The sequence below is a fragment of the Megascapheus bottae genome, chromosome 19, assembly GCF_031878675.1.
Source record: "Megascapheus bottae isolate mThoBot1 chromosome 19, mThoBot2.hap1, whole genome shotgun sequence".
Taxonomy (NCBI): domain Eukaryota; kingdom Metazoa; phylum Chordata; class Mammalia; order Rodentia; family Geomyidae; genus Megascapheus; species Megascapheus bottae.
The window spans coordinates 15,219,499-15,237,984 of record NC_143527.1 but is presented as its reverse complement, the minus strand read 5'-3'; the positions used below and the strand labels follow the sequence as shown (position 1 = coordinate 15,237,984).

Sequence of the window (18,486 nt, the reverse complement as noted above, 5' to 3'; positions counted from 1 at the left end):
TGATCAATATCACCCTTTCATCATTCTCACCCATCCATCCTCTACCCACTCCTTCCCTTATTCCTAATTTTGTAGGAGATGCATTGGATCCTTATTGCACTCTTCTCTTCTTTAAAGGCATTTTTACCCAAGGCATAATAGAAATACTGCAAATACCTCTAATAAAGAAGAACATCTCTAATTTTCATTATGCTTTACCTGGCAATATATTTTATAACTCTTCTTTTTCCCTAAGTAACATTGACTGCAAAAATCCATAGTTCCAGAATAATAAGGAACTTAGCTTTTTAGGGTCACTGTTTCTTTCAATTTGAGCCCTATTTCAGCAAATAGTACATTTTGGTTTTGATATCTTTTCTCTACTGTGCCCATATATATATATATATAGCCACTCCTGGGGCTTGAACTCAGGGCCTCAGCACTGTCCTAGAGTTTTCTCAAGGTTAGCTCTCTACCACTTGAGCCATAGCACCACTTCCAACTTTTTCAGAGTAATCAGACCCAGAGCTTCATTCATACTAGGCAAGCACTCTATTACTAGGCCACACTGTGGCCCTGTGACAACAACAAGATTTTACTCTGTGCTCCAACCTGGCCTGGAACTCCTAATCCTCTTATCTTAGCCTTCTCAGTGCTTGAGTCACATGGCCAGCTTTTTGTGTTCCATTCCTATACTCTCTAAATATATGAGACTAAAAGTTAAGTGTATAAAAAGGAGATGCTAAATGTCATTTTAACAAAAATGACGTAATTCTTTCCCTACAAATGGGAACTTGATTGGTAAGAAAACAGAGAAGCCACATTCTGAGAGGTTGAAATCAGAGTCTTTCCTGGAGAACTGGAAACTGCAGGTGAATTCCTGAATTAATGACTTACAGCCCAGAGTGGAGTTTGAACAAAGCTTTAAAAGACAAAGACCACATGTTTGGGTGGAGTTCCAAATCCAACAGAAACAGACCATGTAGGGACATGCTCAGGTACCAGCAGAACTCTCGTAAGGCTAGATAGCATGACAGCTGCAATTCAGTGAAGGTCCTCTCTCAGCTCTAGGCTTTACGGAGCTGGATGGAAAACCCTTCCACCCTGTAAGGCACCAAGCTGGATATGAGAACAAGGTGGGTATTGCTTAGATCCAGTCACCTCACTTCACGTAATTCCTCCTAGAAGCTACTAATTAGGTATTTGGCAACTCACAGCAGTCTTTGTTGCTCATATCAGAATTGCAGCTGAAAGGTAACACCCTGGTGCTTTAGTCAAGGCAGTAGTCATTATGTATTAGCAGAGACTTCTTGTTACATGTAATCACTAGGACACGGCATCATCTTTAATCTGCAAATTCCATTTACTTCTGAAATACCAAACACAAGCTCTGAATTCCGTTAAAGAAAAACAGAGCAAACAACAGCAAATAAAACACAAGTGACTTTTCCCCCAATAAAGAGTACTAGAGAAGAAGGTTGCTTTGCATAGATGCTGCTCTATTTTCTTTTCAGATGAAGAAATTGAGTCCTGAGAATTTAAAGTTATCATGCTGAAGGTAAATTAATTAAGTTGGGAAGGAGCTTGAGGTCTCTCTGGGCTCCTAGGCATTTGTAAAATCATATTATACAGACATTTAATGAAATGATTCTAAATATTTCAGATTCATATATTCCTTATCCTAAAAACAGTGAGCATCAGTAATAGAGTCTCTGGATAAATATGCAGGGAGAGACTAAAGTATGAATGGACTTCTCTACTGAAATGGAGAAGAAGATGGTGGAAAACAGCCAAGAGGTTTTGCATAAATTAGATTCAAGGAGGATTTTCTTTGAAACAAGTTTTCTTTCTTGTGTTGTTTTTTTTTTTTCTTTTCAAGTGAAGAAGGAAATAATTGTGCTGCCCACTGGTGGTTCATGCCTGTTAGATGTGAGGATCATGGCTGAATGCCAACCTGGACAGAAAAGTCTGTGAGACTCCAAATAACAAGCTAGAAAGGGAGATATGTCTCAAGGGGTAGAGAGCTGGTCTTAAGTTAGAAACCTCAGGGACAGCACACTGAGGGCCTCAGTTTAAGCCTGGCAGAAGGAGGAGAAGAAGAAGGAGGAGGAGGAGGAGGAAGAGGAGGAGGAGGAGGACGACGACGACGACGAGGGGGAAGGAGGTAAAAGAGGGACAGGGAAAAGGAGGAGGAGGAAGAGGAAGATAGAAAGAGGAAGAGAAGGAATAGGGAGGAGAAAGGAGGCAGAAATAGGAATCAAGAGAAGTGAACTTCCTACCTCAATTTAAATGAGGTCAAAGATAGAGAAGAAAGGGAAAAGGCGGAGATAGGCCAAAGGGTGAAGTCACATGACGTGTAGTGGAGAAGTATCGCAAGGTTTAGGCTGTCATGGAAATTCTCTTGATTTTTCTATGGAAAGGACTTTTTTTTTTTAACTATAGAGTGCCAGGTAGCCCAAAACTGCGAGCAGTACAGTGACAGGTTATGGGGAGACTGCAGATGACAAGGTACTAGGAGAAGCCACTATTCTAATATAATACAGTATAATTTCAGGGTAGAGCATAGGCGAATCTCCAGGCACAGGTGCATGGAATTTATGCAGGGAGGAACCCGGAAAACTTGTGCAAGGGTGCACAGGTGATTAGCATCATGCCTCAAAATGTGTCAGTGCAAAGGCCTCATATCTAAAATATATCAACAGCTCAAAAAATTGAATCACTCCAAAACTAATCTCCAAAGAAACAGCCATCCCATTAAAAGAAGGGCCAAAGACTTAAAGAGAGTCTTCTCTGATGAAGAAACAAAAATGGCCTATAGACACATGAAGAAATGCTCAACATTTCTGGTCATAAAAGAAATGCAAATCAAAACAACTCTAAGATTCCACCTCACTCCAGTTAGAATGGCCAGGATCAGGAAAACTAATAACAACAGATGCTGGAGGGGATGTGGCCAGGAGGGATCACTACTACACTGTTGGTGGGAGTGCAAACTCGTTCAACCACTATGGAAAGCAGTATGGCAGTTCCTCAAAAGGCTAAACATAGAGCTCCCCTATGACCCAGCAATTCCACTACTTGGCATTTACCCAATCATCCAGAAACAAAGACATACTAAATCCACCAGCACAACAATGTTCATTGCAGCACTATTTACCACAGCAAAGATATGGAACCAACCTAGATGTCCCTCAGTTGATGAGTGGATCAACAAGATGTGGTATTTGTACACAATGGAATTCTATGCTGCTGTCAGAAAGAATGACATCACCACATTTGTTAGGAAATGGAAAGACTTAGAAAAACATCATATTAAGTGAAGTAAACCAGACTCAAAGGAACATAGGCTCAATGGTTTCCCTCATTTGTCATAATCAGTAGAAACCTTGGGCTCTCCTAGCAGAGATTTGCAATAGAGCAAAACCTAGATACATAAGGCCATATGGTTTGATGCTAAATGAAAGGACCTCTAGGATATAGAAACAAAAGCCATATAATGAGTGATTGTTGTCCTTAATGTACTATGTTATCTCTCATCTCTTTTGCTGTCCCTTGGTTATCTCATATTGTTACATTATCTCACTTTGTTATCTGATACATTAGATATATTTGTATTTGGTTATTTGAAATTGGATAGGGAAGGGGAAAACAAGATGAGGGGTGGAGGTGGGGGGAGGGTAATGGGGACCAAGACATGAGAAAGGGTATCAATATATGTGAATTAATGCACCTTCTATCTGGCAAATATAATGTAACCCTTCTATTAATTACAATAAGAAAAAGAAAAAAATGTGTCCATGATAAAGACTTACATAGATTATGGGCCAGGGCAGTCTTATGCTTCCTGACATGTGCCATATGAAGAGTTTACATCACCCAGCAATTCCTACTTTTGCTCTTGAAACTGTCTGAATTAGATTTCACTTGTGTCTCCAAGAGCGTGGCACAGCTCAATGAGCAGCATACAGTGTACTCCTGAGGGATATGAGATACCATCAAGAAACAACTCAGGAAACAACTGAATAGAGAAAGTAGTGCCTTCACCCCTCAGTTCAGTCAGACCTATTGGAAAGAGGTCGAAAACCTTGGTGGGAAAAATGTATTAGTAGAGTTTCATTGACTCTTAATGTGTCTTGCAAATCTCACAATCAGCAGATCCACTAATGTACTGCAGGGAGGACATGTATAAGTCATTATATAAGTTGGAAGATATGCACAGATGTGTCTTAATGAACAAGGCAGGCAATTGCAGGTTACTCTTAGTCTTCCATGGAGAATAAAATTTACTTCCTTTCAGTAATTCCATTTAAAGTAACCACAAGAACCCAGAGCTCCGAATATGCACAGAAATGCATCTGCATTTTCCTTCAGTGAAAGAAGATGCATAAATACATTTGTTGACAATACTGACAAAGACCAATTTATGCAATAATTGAAACCTTGATTTCCATCATTAGCCAGAAATTGACAAAATACATCTTCCTATCTCCATTCCAGATGTTGCTACATATTTTGCTAACTCTTTATTTGCCCTGAGTTTTGAATGTCAAACTACAAAGTGTCTAGGGAAGAAAACACCTTTATTTTACATGTCATGAAAAATGACATAGCTTGAACATCCCAGAAACATTACCATATTCATTTGTATGTTCTTTCAGCTTGTTTACATACCATAGGAACCCACAATGACTTTGAATTATATCCTAGAGTCAACATTAAACAACAAAGGAAGTAACTTTTTGGTTACTCGTTAACCATGTATATCAACTGAAAGTTTGGGCTAAAAGATTTTATTTTAGAATAACCGTTCTCTGCAACTTTCATTTCCTAGGGAACGAGCACTGAACACCACCCAGCCTGGGTCCTTGCAGCTTACTGTGGGAAACCTGAAACCAGAAGCCATGTACACCTTCAGAGTTGTTGCCTACAATGAGTGGGGGCCTGGGGAGAGTTCTCAACCCATCAAAGTGGCCACTCAGCCTGAGTGTGAGTACGCTGGGGGAAGGAACTATAAAGAAATTATCATTTTCATTTGCAGTATTCTGAATCATTTCATAGGACTTTTTATGGTGACAGAATGCAAGGGAGATTTCTAGCTTTACATTTCAGGGGAGGATTCTTAAAGGTAAAATGACATTTCTTTGACTTAGGTCATTGTTCTTTTTAGAAAGAAATATGGCCTTTATATTAGCTTTAAATAGATGTATAAAAGACTTTCAGTTCAATGTGTCAGTGTGTGAGCACAACACATCTTGATCAACATCATCCCTTGAGTTTTTCTCCCCCAGCTTTCCTACCCCATTCATTCCTTCAATTTACCCGGTTCCATGTTCACAGGAATGCATGGAATATTATGACTACCATCACCAACCCTTTCCTATAATTGCAAATTACCAACTATGAAGGATTAATTCGACCATATATTCACCTTTCATTCAGCCCACATATGAACTTTAATAACAAAGTGACTTACCTTGATTAACACTGTTTCCTCAGTATCATTGGGTTTTAACTACCTCTTTGAAAGTTTGCTGTTTTAAGTCTTTCTCTTTGTCTATGAAGAGTGTAAGATCAAAGGGGGAAAGGACAATGACAGGGAACTTCAAAACCCAAGGATTTATGAAAGTACATAATTAAACTTGAGAGGCACTCCAGAAGTTACCGGGAAGCAAGCAGACAAAAGTAATGATGGAGAAAAACCTATATTGCACCATATTACTATCCTCTAAGTTAAATCACATCATAAACTACTTGATCACAAGGAAAGCAGATTGAGTATGCTTTGACCAATTTATAAGTCAATAATTTCTATTGTTGGAAAAGGAGAGATCCCACATTGTTCACTTGACAACTATTTCTGTACCACATTAGGTTTTCATATTTCTAATCAATCTTAACATTTTTTTCAGAGCTGAATTACAAATGAGCCAATCTTTATTAATTAAAAATTTATAATCTAAAAGTTAAATGCAAGGAATGATTGCTTGAAATATACTGCTTTATTTTACTTACTTATCTCCTCTATTCCTTTCAAATTAATAAGTAGTACTTGTATTTTTGCTTTATGAAGAAACAGAACACAAAGTGATTCAGTATGCTTTTGGAGGATGAATTACAAAGTAGAAGTACTTATTGGTAAGGGTGAGAAAATGATCTTTGTCCTGGGTCAGATCTTGGATTGTCTGTTACCAGCTGGTTCTTCTTGAAGATTCAGAGAAGAGGAAAATGATAGGCTTTTCAAGTTGTACAAATATTTGCTTCACAAAAACAAAGTCTCAAAGGGCAACTTCAAAATCATAGTGATATACAGGTTCAAACAATTATAAAGACACGCAGGTGCCCATGGAGGAGCAATTAAATCATGCACAAGACACTAAAAATATTTTGTCTTGAAGTCAATTTGTACAATAGTTAAGTAAAACAACAGCAACAAAAATCAATCTCTCTATATATCAGTTACATTTATGAATATTTGGCATTTTCAATTATTTAGTGAAAACAAATATATACTCTATGCAAATATAGTATATACAGATATACAAATATACACTATATATATGTATATATACTAAAGTATACAGGCTGACTTTCTAAACTACTCCAAATTCTGTAAAGAAAATTCTCATTTAACCAGGCAGAATGGCTCACACCTATAATCCTAGCCACTCAGGAGGCTGAGATCTAAGGATCACAGTTGAAAGCCAATCTGGTCACTGAAGTCCCTGAAACTGTTATCTCTAGTTAACCACCACAAAACCTGAAATGACACTGTGGCTCAAGGGGTAGGGCAGTAGCCTGGTGTCGAAATGCTCATAGACAATGCCCAAGCCCAGAGTTCAAGCCCCATGACAGACTATACATACATATACATATATATACATATATACATATATATTCTCATTTAATTTCTGATATTGATTTTTTTTCTCTTGAACGATGGAATCCCTATGAATTACTTTCTTTTTTTCTATTGTATTTACCTTTTAAAGTTTATTAATGTAATTTTAAAAGTTATCCTTAGCTAGTTGTGCAGAGGGGTTTCAGTTCAGCATGGCAATTGAACTAGTGGAGCTAGCTTTGGATGTTGTCTGTAGTACATCACTGGCTTCACATAAGCAAGGCGTTAGGTTCAATCTTAGGCTCTGCAAAAAGAAAACAGCATGAGAAATGTGTGCACAGTAACTCACTGGATACTGGATCTTGTAAGAATTTTTTTGTTTAAAAATTAAAGTAAGAATAAGATAATTAAATAATGGCAAGTAAACTCTCCATTGGATGAAATATTGCTTAATGATGCTATAAGACTGAAAGGCTCTTCTCTCCTAGGAAGGAAAATAGAGTAGCATTCTGTTTTAGAAATACAAAGTAGTGGGCTGGGAGTATGGCCTAATTGGTAGAGTAGTGGCCTAGCATGCATTAAGACCCAGCTTCGATTCCTTGGTACCACATATGTAAAAAAAAGCCAGATGTGGCTCTGTGGCTCTAGAGGTAGAGTGCAGCCTTGAGAAAACAAAAGGACAGTGTTCCAGTCCTGAGCTCAAGCCCAGGACTAGCAAAAAAAAAAAGAAAGAAAGAAAAAGCAAAAACGAAAAAAGAAATACAAAGTAATCTTGCATATGTTTTCATTAATAGTAGCATTAATAGCTTTAGTATATTCTTCATGTTTATTAATACCCCTATTTATTAAATTACCTGTAGTTTTACCAAAGGACAGAATAAAACTTCTATTGTTTGCTTTGTTTTTGTGGGCCATTTATTTTTACTGTGACTTGATTCTATCTCATGAGCACTGTCACTGGTAATTCATTTACTACTGAGCACATAGTTAGATCCCACAATGCATCCTATGTAAGAAAATAGGTAGAATTTCTCCTCCATTTAATGTATAAAAGAGTTAGCTAACTCTTAATTATTCCATATCTCCTTACTATCTTGATTTAGGTATCTACAATAGGCAAATTATGTCCTATGAAATTATAGGTGTTACATATATATTTTATATTCTGTTCTTAACAACAAATGCTTTTCTTGCTATATAAAAGGATTCCTAGCCAAAAACAAAGAACACTTCATATTGACCTCTGCTCAAAGGTCGATCAAATGGTTAGAAGTTGGTATATGCCAGAGACTGTGGGCTTTCCTTCCTTTCTCCCTCTGTCTCTCTGTCTCTTTGTCTCCCCTTCTTTTAAACACATCTTTCTTCTTAGAAGAAGGACAAAGGCTGATTTCATTATTTGACCATACTATCAAGATTTAGAGGCACTAAGGGAAGGAATTTTTTTTCAGTATTTCTCTTTCAGATATAATGATCTTATCTTTTGAAAATGGATCTCATCCAGGGATGCATTTGCTTGCTTCTTTTATCACCATTTTTCTAAATGTGATGTAGTAATTGTCCACTAAAATTACATAGCTTTTATACAAATTGAATTTCAAAGTTTTCATATTATTGAAAATATCAACTCCATTATGAAAACCATCTTTTTCAAGGAATAAAAACTGATGGAGAGTATGTCTGAAATATAAATCAGCCAGCCACTCTTTCTACAAGTGCATGCATTTTATAGTAATCATTCAAAGAGATCAACAATCCGAGATCCAGTTTATAGAATAATCACCTGCAATAGAAAGGCTTGAGTTATATGAAGGCTTGTGTCCTCTGATTATATCTTCCTTTTGCCATCCTTTTGCCAAACCTTTGCCCTATCTCTTCTGCCTTTATGGTGTATAATTTCTCTCTTATATTATCAGCTAGGATTTAAGTCACTGCCCGCTTAAAGACATGTCTAATCTTTTCATACCACATGTGGTGAATTTCTGAATTATGAATTGAGGTCTTATAAGTTGCTGTTAAGGCAGTTTAATCATCAAGGTTGTTAAAATGGACCACATACTGGCTTTGAGGGCTCAAGTTAAAATAGGAAATATATTTACTGAACCACAGTCCAATTGTGCACAAATCCTTTTATATTTAATAGTTATAAGTAATATTCTTAAATCTATTATTATTATTATTATATTCACTAAAGGATAAGTGAAAGCAATCTCCCAAATTTACTTTACAATAGATTAAGTAGAGAAATAGTTGTATTTGCCTTTTTCTTCCTTCTCTTCATTAAGAAAACAATTCAACAGGTCTCTGTTTCCTTTATGGTTATAGACACAACGGAGAAGGTGACAGCATGTTCACAAATTTACTTTTGTATTCTAGACTAGGGCCTTTAATCCCTGAACCTTCCATTTCCTAAAGTCTATAAAGTGGAAGTAGCATTTCCTCTACCCCTCCCACTGCTGTGAAAATGAAATGTGGGAATAGGAGAAACTCCTGGATTTAGCTTGCCATCTGGTTGGCACAGAGTTAGCAGATAGTCCTGTGTCTCTGTCAAGATCAAAGGGTAATCCAATTCCAACAGAGCTCACTTAAATAAAATGTGGGACTTGCATTTGGATAATCACGCATGTAAATCTAATAACTCGTTTGCAGTCTGGAACTGGTTTGATTACAACCAGCACTTTTATATACTTCATTACTTTCCTTTAATTAGTCTTTCCTTTGGATGGGTGTTACAACCTGTCTTGTTCTCTAATTCTGCCTGTTATGCATCGTCATAGCCCAATCTAAAATTTGAAGAGTTCTGCTCAGAAAATACTACAAATGGGCCACAGCATTACTATTGTGTGAACGGTTGTTAAAGGATGCCAGTAGAATATGTATGTACTTATTATGTTCCCAAGATGTGAAATATATGTTACATAAGTTATAGTGGTTTCTACACGACACCATGCACCAAACACACTAACTTCATTATAGCGTATGTCTTTGATCAGTTGAGCTGGTTTACAAATATTAACTCTAATGAAGGTGAATTGCATATTTGTGAAAAATGGATTACTCAATTAACAATGTGCTAGTTTTTGGTCATGAACGTGCTAGACATGAATAGTAGAAGGAAATAAAGATATCCCTTGGCATTAAGTCTGTTTGCAAGCCGAAAGCCACTGATAGTAGTTTTGAAAGCTTCTGATACAAAATGTATTTCAAGTATTACAGATATAATATGGAATATGTGAAGCCTTATGGTTTGACATCATCAGTAACAGAAGGCACAAGAAATCCATCTGGGTTTAATGGTCAATTAGGCACAGTATTATATTTTTCATAATGATAAACATCAGTGGAGAAAATAGAAGGTAGGCTTAGAATAATGAGGTGTTTAATCACTACTAAAAGAATTCAACACAAATATTAGCCACTATCTTTTTCTTACAAAAAAAATCCAGATCTACAATATTTGTAGATTCACTGTACCTATGTGTTTATTTAAATTTAGACATGTTGGAATAAAAAAATTAATATTCTTTTTTTTTGCCAGTCCTGGAGCTTCTACTCAGGGTCTCAGCACTGTCTCTGGGCTTCCTCAAGGCTAAAGCTTTACCACTTGAGCCACAGTACCACTTCTGGCTTCTTTCTGTGTATGTGGTACCAAGAAATTGAACCTAGGTCTCTGTGCATGCTAGGCAAGCACTCTACCACAGGACCAAACTCCTGGGCCCTTTGTTTGTTTGTTTTTTGTCTTTTCTTTTTTGGTACTGGGAATCAAACCCAGGATGTTGCACTTGCTAGGCATGCCCTTTGCCAATGACCTACATCCCAGCCCAATACTCTTATTTTTCAGTTTAAACTGGCTAAATTTCACCTGCTTGTTAACAGTTTAATTTTAAATAAAAATTTGAAAGTAAATGTTTGGGTCCTTCCTATTAGCCTATTGTCTACTACACTGCAGAAAGACCTATTAGACCTCACCAGTCTAAACACTGTGCTAGTCATTTAGGATACCAAAAGCCAGACAGATGCTGTCCTCATCCTTAGAGAAATAATGGTCTTCGGGAAGCGACTTTAAAAAGCAGAACTCTATAAAAGGTCAGAAAATATAAGTAAACACATCCTTTGATTTGCTTAAGTTACTTAAATGTTTTCTCAAAAATGAGGGTATTTTTTTCCAACTTCCCTCCCTTTTAAATTTAATTTTATTGTAAAATAATGTACAGAGGAGTTACAGTTACATACATAAGGTAATGAGTACATTTGTCAGAAATTTTTACCCCCTCCCACATTTTCCTGTCACTGTCCTTCCCCCCTCCCACTCTCCAAGCTGTAAAGTTCATTTTCAACATATCATCTTGAGTATGGCCGTTGCATTGCTTCACCCTTTGTCCTTTGTCTCACCACTTTGTTATTCCCCTTCCCTTCCCTAATTCAGATAAATGTATATATAATACATCCAATAACAAATCAAATACAGCAACAATGGGTAATAAATCATAGGGGGAAAGAAAATGAAAGAAAAAAAAACTCCACATAGTACATTAGAAACAACATCCACAAAGAAACCTCTCTTTCATATCCTGGAGTTCCTTTTTCTTAGAATCATCTCATATGGACTTATGTACATAAAGCTATCAGTACAACCACATTCTTTGCAGCATTATTTACCATAGCTAAGATAAGAAACCAGCCCAGATGCCCCTTGATAGATGATGAATCAAGAAAAAGTTCTACATATGCACAGTGGAATTCTGTTCTGCCATCAGAAAGAATGACATCACCGTATTTGTAAGAAAATGGAAAGAATTGGGGAAAAATCATATTAAGTGAAGTAAGCAAGAACTAAAGAAACATAAACTCTATGGTTTCCCTCATTTTTTAATAATTAGTGTATATTTAGGATTGCCCTAGCAGATCATAGTAGCTCAAATGAGGGTATTTTTCAAAGCTCAACAGGAAGTGAAGGACAAAGATCACTGGTTGCATGAGCTAAAAAGTGGTATGACATAGTTCATTTTCCCCAACAAGCTTTGCCAGTTTTGCTCATATTTTGTGGACACAGATCACTCAAGTTTCTTCAGGCCATATCACCAAACAGTTAAAAAACCTATCTGCCTCATGAAAAATAATACTGGAGTCTCTTCTATTTTCCTGACTTTATGGGAATATGAGAAAAGAGAACGTGCAAATGTCAAGAGGATCCCTAAGTAGTTCAGTTTGGGGTTTAATTGCTTAGTTTGATTATGTAGCCTACTAAAAATAAAATCAGGTTGTTTGTTAGACTGAATTAGAGCAAAAGCCAGCTTGAATATCTTTAGGGATATTGTCATCCTGCTGGGGCAGCTGAATGAATCTGCACTCTGAAGATAAAAACAGCTGAGCAGAACTGTTTTAAAGGAACTCCTTGTATAGAGTCCTAAAGTACAGGACTGACAGAGAAGAAAGAAAGGCGAGCATGGCATTTCATTCCCTAAGTATTTATATACTCCCTCATCATAAGATTGCTGTTGATGCTTCCTCAAAAACCTTCATGTGTCAAGCTTTCTATAAAAAGTCACTGCACGGACAGAAAATAAAGAAGACCAGGATGAGCTCTGTGTTAGTTTCTTTCTGCTGCTGTAACAAAATACCTGAGTCAGTGTGGTTTACAAAGAATAGTTCTGGAAGACTGGGAGACATGGTTTCTGATGAGAATGGTTCTTGCTACTGCATTCTTCAGGGGACTCAAGCATCCACTTCTCTCCTCACCATGCAGAAGAGACAAAAAGGATGAGTGGAAAGAAAGCTGTATTCCTGTGGCCTTCTATCAGAAGTGAATCCTCAAATGACTGGCTGAACCCTTGTGACTTCATTTCTTTCTAAAAGGTTCCACCCCATAATACTGTTTCCCTGGGGTTGAACTTGCAACATGATTTGGAGGAGAAATACACATTGATATCATTGAAATCTCCAAGATATTAGAGATTCACTTTTTTAAAAAAATGTGTCTGAAAAATAACCTGTGATAAATACATTGTGGGGGAGGATTTCATCTTTGTTACTGTAAAGTTAGTATTATAATTGAACAAGGTCTTACTAATCTTGAACTTAACTCACATAACACAGTAACTCAAAACAGCTTGCCTTTTAGTATGAAGTATTTGTGTGCATTTTTAAAACTATCACATTAGTTAAGCTAACATGTTATAAGCTTGACAAGATGTGAAATAACTAAAATCCCAGCAATCGAGAGGTTGAAGCAAGTTTAGGCAGCCCATGCTAACATAGAGAGACTCAGTATCAAAGAAAGAAAGGACAGACAAGCCAGAAAAAAGAAAGAATGGAAAAAGGAAGAGAGGGGAGGTAAGTTGAGGAGAGGGGAGTAAAGAGGAGGGGAAATGTTAGTGAGAAAGGAAAATGTAGGGGAGAAGGAAAGGGTAAAAGGGTAGGGGGAAGGAGAAAGGGAAGAAGGAGAAGGAAGAAAAAAACCATCCCACAAGTAGTATAATGCAATATCCACCCTAAATTAAAGAAAGCTCATTTTTAAATCACTTTACTATTTTAAGAATTCTGCTCATTCCACTACTTGGCATTTACCCAACTGTCCAGAAACAAAGGCATACTAAATCCACTAGCACAACCATGTTCATTGCAGCACTATTTACCACAGCAAAGATATGGAACCAACCCAGATGTCCCTCAGTTGATGAGTGGATCAACAAGATGTAGCATTTATACACAATGGAATTCTATGCTGCTGTCAGAAAGAATGACATCTCCCCATTTGTAAGGAAATGGAAAGACTTAGAAAAAAATCATATTAAGTAAAGTAAGCCAGACTCAAAGGAACATAGGCTCAATGGTGTCCCTCATTTGTCATAATCAGTAGAAATCTTGGACTCTTCTTGCAGAGATTTGCAATAGAGCAAAACCTAGATACATAAGGCCATACAGTATGATGCTAAATGAAAGGACCTCTAGGATATAGAAACAAAAGCCATATAATGAGTGATTGTTGTCCTTAATGTACTATGTTATCTCTCATCTCTTTTGCTGTCCCTTGGTTATCTCATATTGTTACAGTATCTTACTTTGTTATCTGATATATTGGATATATGTGTATTTGGTTATTTGAAATTGGATAGGAAAGGGGGGAAAACAAGATGAGGGGGGGTGGGGGGGAGGGAAATGGGGACCAAGACATGAGAAAGGGTATCAATGTATGTGAAGTAATGCACCTTCTATCTGGCAAATATAATGTAACACTTCTATTAATTACAATAAAAATTATATGGCAAAAAAAGAATAGTACTTAGGGCTGGAAGTGAAGCCTAGTGGTAAGAGTGCTGGGTAACACATACTAAGAAAAAGCCATAAGTGGTGCTGTGGCTCAAGTAGCAGAGTGCTAGCCTTGAGCAAAAAGTTTCCAAAGACAGTGCCCAGGCACTGAGTTCAAACCTCACACTGGCAGAAAACAAACAAAAGAAGAGAGAGAAAAAGAAAAGAATATTACTTACTTTGTTTGCTACTCATGATGATGAATAATATTATTATTGCTAATTCTATAATGGTAAATATATTTAAAGCCTGTTTCTAAATGGCAATATTCAATTGTATGTGATATTTAGATACTCCAATGTTACATTTTATATATTATATATGCCATGTAACATATGTAATATTATTATTATTAAAAAGTAATATTAAATACTTCTATTTATTACCAAAAAAAGAATTCTGTTCATTACAGATTGTATTCTGCCTGCTGTATAAATGATAAATATTACATATTACACAAAAAGTCAATAGTGTGGTAAACTGTTGGTCTCAGGATCCAAATTTTTCACAAAATATATTATTTTCATTGAGATTTTTTTTCTCTTTCATAGGAAGGTATCTAACTTGAATAGTAGAAAAAAAACAGTTGTTTCCTATTCTGTAGAAACTCTATGACTTGAGCCATAGAGTCCCCCCCTTCAGGGACCCTAAAAGTATGTCAAATGAGGAATGGTATGAGGACACAATTTGTGATCACAGGGTATTTACAGATAGAAGGAAATACAAGTTGAAATGGAAATTTGTAAGGTGATGATGATTGCTGCTTGTAGACCTAACTCTTAAGTTTCTATAGGTTTCAGAAAAGAAATGACCCATGTACTTTTTTTTTAATAATCTGAAAGCTAATCTGCAGAAATATATCATTTTTCAACTTGGCTGGAACTGATGTCCCAGTAGTTTATTTTTTAATAGTGAAGCAGTTGTATAAAGTCATTTTGATTCCATATGTCAATTTGAGTGCAGTGTATCTTGATCAGTGTCATCTTTTAACCCTTATCTTCTCCAAGCCTACCTTTCTCTTTTAGTTACCTGGCTTAGCTGTGGTCTTTTAAATTATTATATAACATTTTACTTTTATTATAAAGGGGCATTCGGAGGGGTCATCATTCCACAAGTCAGGTAATGAGTACATTTATTTTTGGTCAATGTGATCCCTTCCTTCTCTCTCTTCCCAGTTTTTCCCACCTGTCTCTGGCCACAAGCTGTATAGTTCATTTTCAACAGATTGTCTAGTGAATAGCACTGCAGCATCTGTTCACTCTTCACCCCACCACTTCTTTGCCCCCTGACACTGTGGAGTTCTTAGACCCGTGTTCAGTCCAGGTAACTTTTCCAAAGTCATCTTGATTAAACTTGCCAAGGATGCTGCAGGTGATCCAAGTGGAAGCAGAGAGAATGATGTTGAAGACCCATGATTCAAAAGGCAGACTAGGTTTGAATTCTGGCCATTCCATTGACTAGCTGGCTGGGGTAAGATCAGTTTTTGTAAATGATATCCTCCTATGAATAAAGAAGAGAGACTATATCTTTCAGGGGTGTTATAAAGATTAATATGAGGTTTTAAAATGGGAATGTCATAGTTACATCTTCAATGGAGTTTCTAATGATTAAATGAGATATTCATCCCATGCCTGGCACACTGCCAGCCCCTAATAAATGCTAGAAAATGCTATAATTTTCCATGATTTGATTCTAATTATTCCTCACATAATCACCTATCTCTGAAATGCTTTTCTAGTTCTTTAGGCTAGTTCTTAACTCTCTTCTATTTCTCCTTGAAGATTTTTCTTAAATATTTCTAAGAGCTGAAAGCTTATCCTGGCTAATTTATCACAGGGTTCAATCTTTTAAGTGTCATAAACCCATTTTTCACACTTTAAATTAGTCAGAATCTCATTATATCATTCATTCACTTGTATTTTCCACGTATCCTACTGTGTGTCTTCTTTGGGCTTCACTCTAGTTCTGGCAACAAGAATTCAAACAAAGAACTATCTATCCATGGTAAAAAGTTTATATTGAAATGATGGACAGTGAAAGTAGACAAGAAAAGCAAAGCATTTAGAATAACAAAACAACATAGAGAGACAGAGATAGGGATGATCCTAGATAGAAAGGGAAAGTTACTTAGAAATGAAGAACACTTCAGGATGTCTTGGTAGATTTGTAGATGTGTTGGCAATGAGCTGAGAGGAGATATTAAAGACCCAGCATCATTTACTAAGGCCCTGGGAAGGAAGAGGAAGACAGAGCTGGGCTACAGCAGAGTAGGAAACAGGGCTGAGTGGCTGCAAGGCTTCATCTTAAACCTTGGAAGCCACAGTCAGAATCTGGGTTTAACTGTCTGTGTGGAGGCATCTCTATATAGGAAGAGAGACTTGGTCTCATTTTTATATTTAAAATAAAATTGAGGAGACGAAAGGGAAGGCTAATACAATAGCTTAATCCAGAGATAACTTATGTTTCCATGGTAATTCTGGAAGAGCTGAGAACTGGCAAAATTCAGAAGATAGAACAAGACATTCTAATGGATATGGGATGAGAGATGAGACAGAACTTAAACTGACACAAAGTTTTGCGCATCAAAAAGCAGATAAATGGGAGCTCAGTTTATTAGGATAAGAAACTGAGAAGAAGAAGCTGACTTAGAGGATACAGGCAGGGATGGGTATGGGAAGAGATCAGGAATATTTTTAAGATATTACTCTTTACTGCATTCGTATACATGCAAACATTATTTTTAGACAATAAGTTCAAAAAACAAGTAACTAATTCTTTGACAGTACAAGTTAAAAACTGCCACATTTATCCAAACCAGTGGTCCATCAGTAAATTACAGTATTTATATTCCAGTAATGACAAAGGTGACCAACCAGATAGACAAGAATGAGAAAAATCATGTTGTAAACTGAAGCTGCTATGCCCTTCATGTTTTCAATAGACACTTTACAGGGTTTTGACACAGTCCCAGGCATTGAAAGTGCTTAAATGTATTCCATTGTGGTGAAGACTTCAGACCTGTGAAGTACAATTTAATATGTCTGGTGTTGAAAAAGAGAATTAACCAAAGGGAGGGCTTAGATACATAGCTCAATCTTCCAGCTGCCACAAAGTTCCAAGAAACCTGTCCTAAAGTGGCTTGACATGCCAACGTAAGTGTCAGCTGAAAGCCAGCTTGTTTGCTGATGTATTGTTTACAGATGTTCATGGAAAGAGGACACATATTTTAATGGATTGTCACCATGTGAATGGTCCATAGATTGACTCATTGTTCTATGAGTACATCAGAATTCTATTGATGAAAGCCTAGGTTAGGGCCAAATGAAGGCCAAAGAATTGAGGACTTTTGTTTGGCTTTCAAAACCCTGCTCCCTTAGCAATTCCATTCAATCAGCACACCTGCAATCCAAAGCATTTACCCCACGTTTACACACATACCGTTAAATCCATAAAGAACTTTGAGGAAGTAGAATGTCACCTCAAAACTATATGAAGGGTCAACCTGGCAGCCAGAGAGCTTAAAGACATTGACAAAAGAAATTAAGAAACATGTGGGGTCACTGGTTTCAGTTGTGGAACACGCTAAATTCTTATGTTTTTGTACTAAAGAGAAGGCTGCCGATAGCTGCGGTTTTTTGTTTTGTTTTGTTTTAAATTGGGAAGATCTGTGTTCTTGAATGAATAATTGTGTAAATCTTGAGATGTATTCTTGAGAAGGTCACTTAACCCTTTTGATTCTCAGATTATTCTGATAAAATAATGTATGTGTGTGGGGGGCATGATTTCTGGTTGTATTCATTTCCTAAGCTGCTCTAACAGAGTAACATAAAATGGGTGTTCAGAACATTCTTTCACCTTTCTAAAGCATAGAGGTCTGGGATGCAGATGTTAGCAGGGCCATACTCTACAGATTCTCAGAGAAGCCTCCTTTCCTCCTTGGTCTTCTTGGCTTGTCTCAGACATCACTTTGAGCTCTGTCTTTATCTCCATGTAGGCTTCCACCTCTTTGTCTACATCTGTGCATTTGCTTTCCTTCCTACTAGGAGCAGCAGCCATCTTGTACTTAGGCTCTCTTTAGGCTGGTGTGATTTAGTCCTTTCTACTTGAATCTGCCAAGACTCTATTCCAAGTAAGGCCACATTCTAAGTTTCTAAGAGCAAGTGTCTCTTCAATTCATCTATTACCCTGTGAATGGCACAGCTTACTAGTAAGCATCAATGTCATATAACTGAAGCATAAATTTGTGAACAATACTTATGTATATATGGAAATGTACTTTTATGTCCTGTCCAGCGGGACGTCAACTAGGGCCAAGAACCTAGAGGGAGGAATGAGAGGGACAGGAGACATGAAGAAGGCAGCAA

At 36.9% G+C, this 18,486-nt stretch overlaps 1 protein-coding gene across 1 annotated transcript in view; it reads left to right on the top strand.

The window, feature by feature from the left end:
* Positions 1 to 18,486, top strand: part of Dcc (DCC netrin 1 receptor) — a 934,207-nt gene that overhangs the window by 632,959 nt on the left and 282,762 nt on the right. Inside the window, exon 9 of the mRNA XM_090353075.1 lies at positions 4,811 to 4,965. Within this exon, the coding sequence (XP_090209201.1) occupies positions 4,811 to 4,965 (155 nt within the window). The remainder of the gene's footprint in view (positions 1 to 4,810; positions 4,966 to 18,486) is intronic.